The 9,839-nt window shown below is 23.5% G+C and overlaps 2 protein-coding genes across 3 annotated transcripts in view; one reads left to right on the top strand and one right to left on the bottom strand.

Moving 5' to 3' along the window:
- The window catches only part of LOC117180968 (glycerol kinase), a 72,562-nt gene that overhangs the window by 16,183 nt on the left and 46,540 nt on the right, over positions 1 to 9,839 (bottom strand). For both annotated transcript variants that reach the window (XM_033373585.1, XM_033373645.1), the window contains exon 6: positions 4,989 to 5,099. In XM_033373585.1, coding sequence (XP_033229476.1) covers positions 4,989 to 5,099 — 111 coding nt within the window. The remainder of the gene's footprint in view (positions 1 to 4,988; positions 5,100 to 9,839) is intronic.
- Positions 1 to 9,839, top strand: part of LOC117180859 (golgin subfamily A member 6-like protein 22) — a 129,917-nt gene that overhangs the window by 99,301 nt on the left and 20,777 nt on the right. The window lies entirely within an intron of this gene.

Below are 9,839 nucleotides of genomic sequence, written 5' to 3'. Positions count from 1 at the left end.
ATTAAAGTAAACTAATTTTTTATCAAATAGTAAAATTTTCTACCGAAAAAAAGACTTTTTAATCAAATACATGAATTTTCAACAAAACAAAAATATATTTTTACACTGTACAGTTTTAGATTTTCAGTTTATGATGAATCTTCAGATTAAAGAGTCCAATTTTCAACCAAAAAACAATGATTTTTCAAGAAAATAAATTTTAACCAAATATATGAATTTTCATCTAAAAAAAAACAACATTTCCACTATACAATTTTTAATTTGCAATTCATGATGAGTCTTAAATTTGAAAAATTTCAGTAAAAAAAATAAACTTAAAAAAAAAAATTATTTTTCAAGAAAATAATTAATTTTTGAAACAAAGATGAATTTTTAACTAAAATGAATCTTCTCCCAAAAGAATGATTAGTTAAACTGATGAATTTTCTAACATGTAGAGTAATTGTTATAACAAAACAAGCAAAAAAAAAATGATTTTTCAACATAATATTTAAATTTTAAACCAGAGAAATTAATATGAGACCAAAATAAAGAATCTTCACAAATAAAAGCCTTTTTCACAAAATTTTTCAGTTGAAAAAAAATTAGAATAATTTTTAATGAATTAGTTAGATTTTCAACAACGATTATTTTTTTTTACCGAAAAAACAACATTTTTTTAACCAAATACATGGATTTTTTATGAAAGAATATCAATTTTTCATTACAGAGTGAAATTTTCAACTTTAATCGTTCAATTTTCTGTAAAAGAAATTAATTTTCAACCAAAAAAACAATGATTTTTCAAGAAAATAATTCATTTTTGAACTAAAGAGATGAATTTTCAACTAAAATGAAAAATCTTCATAAAATAGAATTACTTTTTAACGACCTTTTTTAGCTTAAAAAAAAATTAATAATTTTGAATGAAATAGTTGGATTTTAAATAAAGAAGATTATTTTTTTACCGAAATAACATTTTTTAACCAAATACATGAATTTTCTAGTAAAAAATATCAATTTTCAACTGGAAAAGATTAATTTTCCACTATACAATTTTAAATTTCCAATTAATAACGCATTTTCAGCTTGAATAGTTTAATTTTCAGTAAAAAAATTAATTTTTGAGCAAGAAACAATGACTTTTTATAAAAATAATTAATTTTTGAACCAGAAATTAATTTTCAACTAAAATACGGAATTTTTATCCAAAAGAACGACTTTTTAACAAAATGTTAAATTTTCAAAAAAGTACAATCATTTTAAACTAAACAGATGAATGCATTTTTAACGAAGATTAATTTTCTAATAAAGAAGGCGAATTCCAACAAAAAATATCAATTTTTAATCATAAAAGTTAAATTTTCAACCATGAAGATTAATTTTCTCCCGAAAAAGGCAAATTTTCAATCAAATATATGAATTTTCAATACTGCAAGTTAAATTTTCTACTGAAAAAGATCAATTTTTCACTATACGGTTTTTAATTTTTAATTTATTAGGAATCTTCAACTTGAATAGTTCAATTTTCAGGTAAAAAATAAATTTTCAACCAAAAAACAATGATATTTTAAACAAAATAGTACAATATTAAGCCAAAGATATAAATTTTCAACTAAAATCAAGAATTTTCATTAAAATAGTGACTTTCCATGTTGTTAAATTTTTGAAAACATAGAATAATTTTTAACAAAAACAGATATATTTTTAAACAAAATAGTGGGATTTTTAACAAAACAAAAAAAAACTTTCTAACAAAATTGTATAATTTTCAAAAAATTAGACTAATTTTTGACCAAACAGTTAAATTTTCCACCAAGGTTAATTTTCGACCGAAAAAAACAAGGATTTTTTAACCAAATCCATGAATTTTCTACTAAAAAAAAAGATAGAATATTTTTTAATCAAATAGTTGAATTTTCAACAAAGAGGATTATTTTTTGACTGAAAAAACAACATTTTTAAAATGAATACATGAATTTTCTACTAAAAAGTATCAATTTTCAACTGAAAAAGACCAATTTTCCAATATAGAGTTGAATTTTCAACTTTAATAGTTCAATTTTCAGTAAAAAAATCAATTTAAAAAAAAAACAATGATTTTTTCAAGAAAATAGCTGAATTTAAAACCAAAGAGATGAACTTTCAACTAAAATAAAGAATTTTCATACGAAAGAATGAATTTTTAACAAAATTATATAATTTTTCACCAAATAGTTGAATTTTCAACATTGCAGATTAATTTTCTATCGAAAAATGAGAATTTCCGACAAACAATATAAATTTTCGAGCATAAAAGTGAAATTTTAAAGTGAAAAAGATCAATTTTCCAGTACACAATTTTGAATTCGTTATAAATGTTCAATTTGAAATATTAAATTTTTCGTTAAAATATCAATTTTTAAGAAAAAAAAAAGATTTTCAAAACATTAATTACATTTTAAACCAAACAGATGAATTAAAAAAAAATAGTCGACTTTTTAATAAAATTGTTTAATTAAAAAAAATGATACTAGTTTCAAACAAATAGTTGAATTTTCAGCAAAGAAGATTAATTTTCTAGCACAAAAAAAAAAACGATTTTTAAATTGAATATACAGTTTTAGATCTTCAATTCAAGATGAATCTTCAACTTCAAAAGTTCATTTATCAGTAAATAAAATATTTTTTTAAACAAGAAACAATGATTTTTCAACATAATAATTAATTTTTAAACAAAAAAAAATGAATTTTCAACTAAAATGAAGAATTTTCATTCAAAAGAATGACTTTTTAACAAAATTGCTTATTTAAAGAAAAAATTATAACAATTTTTAACCAAATAGTTAAATTTTCAATTGAAAAAGATACATTTTCTACTATAAAATTTTAAAATTCCAATTCATGATAAATGTTCAACTTGATTAGTTCAATTTTCGGTTAAAATATCAATTTTCAAGCCCAAATCCATTAATTTTAAACATAATAATTAAAATTTAAATAAGAGAGATGAATTTTCAACTAAAATGAAGAATTTTCATTGAAAAGAATTACTTTTTAACAAAATTGTTTAATTTTCAAAAAAGTAGAATAATTTAAAACTAAACAGTTGAATGAATTTCCAACGAAGATTAATTTACGAACGAAAAAACTCGAATTTTTACCAAAAAAATATCATCTTTCAATCGTACAAGTCAAATTTTCAATTGAAAAAGATCAATTTTCTACTCTAAAGTTTTGAATTTTCAATTTGTGATAAATCTTCAAATTTAAGCGTTAAATTTTCCGTCAAAATAATAATTTTCAACTAACAAACAATAATTTTTCGACATTATAATTAAGTTTTAAACCAAAGAGATGAATTTTCAAACAAGAATATTAATTTTCTAGCGTAAAAAAAAACTATTTTTTAATCAAATACTTGAATTGTCAACTGAAAAAGATTCATTTTCCAGTATACAATTTTTAAATTTCTAATTAATGATAAATCTTGAACTTGAATAGTTCAATTTTCAGTAAAAACAAATTTATGAACCAAAGAGATGATTTTTCAAAAAAGTAGAATAATTTTTAACCAAATAGTTGAATTTTCAACACAGAAGATTCATTTTTCAACGAAAAAGGCGAAATTCCGACCAAAAAATATCAATTTTCAAGCATAAAAGTTAAATTTTCAAATGAAAAAGATTAATTTTTCACTACACAGTTTTGAAATTTCCATTCATGACAAAATCCTAAACTTGAATTGTTTAATTTTCAACAAATTATACCAGTTTCAACCAAATAGTTAAACTTTACACCAAGCAGATTAATTTTGCACGGAAAAAACAACGATTTTTTAATCAAATACATAAATTTTCAAATTTAAAAAATTTCACTATACATTTTTAGATTTTTTCAATACATGATGAATCTTCAACTTGAAAAGTTCAATTTTTAGTAAAAAAAAAAATAATAAATTTTCTATCAAGAAACAATGATTTTTTAAGAAAATAATATCATTTTGAAGCAGATATTAATTTTTTTTATCGAAAAAGACGAATTTTCAATCAAAAACAATTATTTAAAAAAAAATAGTTAAATTTTAAACCCGAGATATAAATTTTCAACTAAAATAAAGAATCTACATCCAAACAAATAAATTTTTAACAGAATAGTTGACTTCTTAACATACAATGATATTTTCTAACAAAATTGTTTGGTTTTAAAAAAATTACACTAATTTTCAACAAAAAAGATTAATTTCCACCGAAAAAAACAACATTTTTTAATCAAAAATATGAATTTTCAACTGAAAAATATAAATTTTCCACCATATAGTTTCGAAATTTCAGTTCATGATAAATATTCAACTTGAAGAGTTAAATGTTCAGTTAAAATATTAATTTTTAACCAAAACACAATAATTTTTAAACAAAATAGTTAAATTTTATAAACCAAATATATGAATTTTCAACTAAAATAAAAAATCATAAAAAAATAACTTAATTATCTAAAGCGCAGAATAATTGTTTAATAAAAACAATTGAATTTTCAACCAAATATTTGACTTTTTAACATAAAAATTATACCTTCTAACAAAATTGTTTTTCAAAAATACAGTTTTTTTTACCCAATACTTGATTTTTCAACCAAGAAGATTAAGTTTCTACCAAAAAAAAGGTGAAATTTTTATGGAATGAGTTCAACTTGCAATACGAAAATATATATTTTTAACGAAACATTCAATTTTATATCAAATAGTTTAATTAAAAAAATAGAATATCTTTCTATTAAAATCGTTAATCTTTTTAACCGAATATTTAAAATTACAATTCATGAAATTCGTTATTTCCTGAAATCCTCGAAAATTCCTTGAAAACTTGCAAATATTTTGAAATAATTTGAAAATTACATGGAATTTAAAAAAAAATAATCTAAAATTTTTAAAATCCTTTTGAAATGTGATTAAATTTTTTTTAAGTTTCTAAAATCTGCGGCTGTCGCACTTTTTTTTGAAGCACTCTTATTTGTTATGAAAAAATAATTACCACGTGGCCAGTATTGTACAACAAAAAGCAACCAGTTCCGTAAGTCGCTTTCGCCTGGCCAGGTTTTAGGCACAATTGGCCGAGAAGAGCTCCTTGTTGATCTCCGACACACTGAAAATTAAAAAAAAATTTTAATTACAAAATTTATAACAAATCCCGGTCAAGTTTTACAATTTTCCTGGAAAACTAAAAGGAACATATTCATATTTGCCGCCAAACGCAAACATTTCAAATAAAATTAAAGAATCTTTAACTGGAATACTTAAATTTTCAACAAAAAATATTCATTTTTAAACAAAAATATTAATGAACAATAAATGAAAAATTGTCTAGCCAAAAGTACAATTTTTCAACAAAATACATGAATTTTTAAAGACCTATTTGAATTTCCAATTAAAAATATTGAACGAATAAAAAGAGTTTTCAACAGAAAATGCAATAGGTACATTTTAGGTTTAAAAAATTATTTTTCAACACACCTGATAAATTTTCAACTTAAATGATGAATATTTAATTGGAATACTTGAAATTTCAACGAAAAAGATGCATTTTTAAACAGTAAGATTAATTTCCTAATTTTCAAACTAAAAATGTAACCAACCTAGTTATATAAACCGCCATTTAAGTTGAAAATTCATGTATTTTCTTCGAAAATATTAAATTTCTTGTTGAAAATACATCTTTTTAGTTTAAAATTAAACTATTTTCTTGAAAATCCCGGTTAAGTTTGACAATTTTTCAGGTCAAAAAAAGTAACATATTAATATTTGCCGCAAATTTTGTTTAAAAATTTAACTTTTTGCTTGAAAATTCTTGAATTTTATTAAAAATTCGTCTTTTTTGTATTACATTAATCTTTTTGTTTAAAAATTCATCTTTTTGAGATAAAAATTTAACTTTTTGGTTGAGAATTTTATTGAAAATTCGTCTTTTTTGGTAATAAATTAATCTTTTTGGTTGAAAATTTAACAACAAAGTTTTAAAGTTGAACTACTTTTCCAACAATGCCTTTTTTGGTTGACGATTAAAATTTTCTAGTAAATAATTCATATCTTTAATTGTTCATTAAAAATTTTGATGGAAATTCCTTTTTTATCCTGAAAGATTACTTTTGTAATTGAAAATTTACCTATTCCACTTTTAGTCGAAAATGGTTCTTTTTTAGGTACAAATTCAATGTTCTGTTAAAATTGAACTATTTTGTTTAAAATTCGTTTTTTTGTTGTTGAAAAATTAATCTAGTTTAGTGGAAAATTCAACTTATCGTTGAAAATTCTCGAATTTTTGTAAAAATTCGTTTTTTTTTCGGTAGAAATTAAATTTTTTTGCTTGAAAATTCATCTTTTGGTTAAACATTTAACAAATAGGGTTTAAAAAGTTAAACTACTTTCCTAAAAATTTGAAAAAAATGTTCTTTCTTAAAAATTCAACTTTTTGGAATAAAAAGAGTTTTGAACAGAAAACGCAATAGCCGCGTTTTAGGTTTAAAAAATTAATTTTCAACCTAACTGATAAATTTTCAAACAATAAGATTTATTTTTAAATGAAAAGATTAATTTTTAATAAAAAAGTTAAATTTTTTAACAAAATACATGACTTTTTAACGAATCACTTGAACTTTCAATTAAATAAGACAAATATTCAACCAAATAATGGAATATTGAACTAAAAAAGTAATAATTTTCAACCGAAAACAGAAAATTTAGGTTTTAAAAATTAATTTTCAACCTAATTGATGAATTTTGCAACTAAAATGATGAATATTTAACTAGAATACTTGAAATTTGAACCAAAAATATGTATTTTCAAACAATTAGATATATTTTTAAAGAAAAAGATTAATTTTATAACAAAAAAATAAAATTTTTCAACAAAATATATGAATTTTTAAGGAACTACTTGAATTTTCAAGTACAGAAGACAAATATTTAACCAAATAATTGAATAATAAACGAAATAAATCATTTTCAACTGAAAATGCAAGAGTTTATTTTTAAGTTTAAAAAATTAATTTCCAACCTATAATTGATTAATTTTTTAACTAAAATGATGAATATTTAGCTGAAATACTTGAAATTTCAAAAAAAAGAAGAATTTTCAAACAATTAGATTAATTTTCAAACAAAAAGATTGATTTTTAACCAAAAAGATTAATTTCATAACAGAAAAATACAATTTTTCAACAAAATGCATGAATTTTTGAAGGAATTATGTGAATTTTCAATTAAAGAAGACAAATATTCCACCAAATAATTAAATAATAAACGAAAAAAAGTTTTAAAGGTTTAAAAAATTAATTTTCAACTTATAATTTTCAACAAAACGATTAATTTTCTATCCCAAAATACAATTTTTCAACAAAATACACAAATTTTTAACAAACTACTTGAATTTTTAATTAAAGAAGACAATATTTTCATTTTATTGAATATTGAAAGGAAGAATAGAATTTTCAACAGAAAATGCAATAGTTACATTTTAAGTTTAAAATTAATTTTTAACCTAAATGATGAATTTTCAAACAATAAGATTTATTTTCAAATTTTCACCCAAAAAGATGAATTTTCAAAACATTAGGATTTATTTTCAAATTTTCAACCAAAAAAATTAATTTTGAAACAAAAAGATTAATTTTTATAACAAAAAAATAACATTTTTCAACCAAATACATGGATTTTTAAGGAACTACTTGAATTTTTAATTAAAGAAGATAATATTTTCAGCCAAATAGTTGAATATTGAACTGAAAAAAAAGAATTTTCAACAGAAAATGCAAGATACATCTTAAGTTTAAAATTAATTTTTAAACAAAAAGATTAATTTTATAACAAAAAATACAATTCTCAACAAAATACATGGATTTTTAAGGGACTATTTGAATTTTAAATTCAAGGAAACAAATAATCAACCAAATAATTGAATATTGAACTAAAAAAAAAAAAGAATTTTCAACAGAAAATACAATATCGACATTTTAGGTTGGAAAAATTAATTTTTAATCTAACTGATGAATTTTCAACGAAAATGATAAATATTTAACTGGAATACTTGAAATTTCAACCAAAAACATTAATTTTTAATTTCTAAACGTAAGTAATTAAATTTAAGGTTAAAAAAAATCAATGTTCAATAAAAAAAGACGTATTTTCAAGTAAACAATATAATTTCTCAACCATAAATGCATTTTTAATTAAAATTATTGACCTTCATAAAAAAAATTAATTTTTAACAAAAGATTTCAACTTTCAACAAAGTAATTTTATGTCCAACCTAAAAGATGATTTTCCAACTAAAATGATAAATATTTAACTAGAATACTTGTATTTATTTATTTATTCTACATGTATGTCTTTTCAGGCTTTTACATTTGTTTCCCCTTTCCCCATTTAATGCTAAAATACAATATTTGTGAGTATCAATAAAAATATTATGTTAACAATTTTGTTACTAATAACATATTAATTTAAATAGAGTTTTAGTTCCCTTAGCACTACTATAACAGTGTCGTATCTTTCTTATGTTCCTAATAATACTTTGGCATAACATTTAAACAAGAATCACTAACTGTAAAGTCACAAAATTATATGCGGCGCCTATCACCCAAATATCTTCAACATCTATTCCAGCAGTGAAGGAGGCTGATATTCTCATATTGAGGTTGCCCCAGCCCATAAGCGTTTTTTCGCCAGGTTCTAGGGACTTGAATAATAGATTGGACTTGAAAAACAAAAATAGATATTATTAACTGGGTATTCGCGAAGTCGGCTAAGTACGCGATCGGACCAGTTCAGGGGTGAATACTCCTTAAGATCATTTCAAGATCATTCGTTTCTCCCCCCCCCCCACCCTCTGTCATTCTGTTATCACTCTTCCCTTGTCCTCAACAGTTTCTCCCACTCCCTCACATATTTACAACGTTCTGATACTGGCTCCGCCCCATCCCCCCAGATTGTCCAGATTGACTGCTTACACCCGAGATCACTCCACCTTTCCCAATGATCTCTTAAAGCTGCTTTCGCTGTATCACAGTTAAAAATATGTTCCAAGTTTTCTTGCAGCGATCCGCATAGCCTGCATTTTATAATCTCCCACCTCCCTGTCAATAAACTTATATCCCGGATTGAAACTGGATTTCTGGATTCTATTGATGTCTATTCTTTTTTCTCTGTCCTTCCCCTTCTTTAGATGCTCCACCAATTTTTCTTCAAACATTTCACTCTCGAAGATTTCATTCCCTAAAAGGTCTAACAGTACTGCGCCCCCTTCCTCTTCTACCGCTGCAAGTAACTCTCTCCCCCAATTGGACGGATTTCTGTTTCTAATCGCTCAAAGTTCTTCTTTCAGACAGATTTTAACTAGTCTATCTCCCTCTAGGTTGCAAATTCTACCACAAAACAAGAGAACCCTACGTTTTGCCTCAAAATATAGGCTTTCTTTCCCGCTTTCTTCCCTCCACAAGTAGTTAGGTGTATCTCTAGTGACTCCCATCACCATTTTAATTATCTTTCCCTGCATCCTTTCCATTTCATCCCTTCTAGTTAGTCCCCAAATTTCCACTCCATAGGTTGCCCCAGATTTCTCTAGTGTATTTAAAACGTAGAGTCTACCTTTTAAGGACCTCAGCTCTGCTCTCATTATTAACCCCCATGCCGCGTTTGTTGCTTGATTTCCCTTCCCTGACATTTTTCTAACGTGATTCCCATAAGTGTTTCTTGAAGAGAACCAGAATCCCAAGTGTTTAAAGCTGTTGACTACCTCAATTTCCGTACCGCAAATCATCCACTTCTCCCTGTTTTTTCTCTTGCCTCCCCCCCCCCTAAATATAACTAATTTCGATTTATCTACGTTAAT

Source organism: Belonocnema kinseyi, chromosome 1, assembly GCF_010883055.1.
Source record: "Belonocnema kinseyi isolate 2016_QV_RU_SX_M_011 chromosome 1, B_treatae_v1, whole genome shotgun sequence".
In the NCBI taxonomy this organism is placed as follows: Eukaryota; Metazoa; Arthropoda; class Insecta; order Hymenoptera; family Cynipidae; genus Belonocnema; species Belonocnema kinseyi.
Note: the sequence above shows the minus strand (reverse complement) of the source record. Positions and strands in the feature narration are given on the sequence as shown.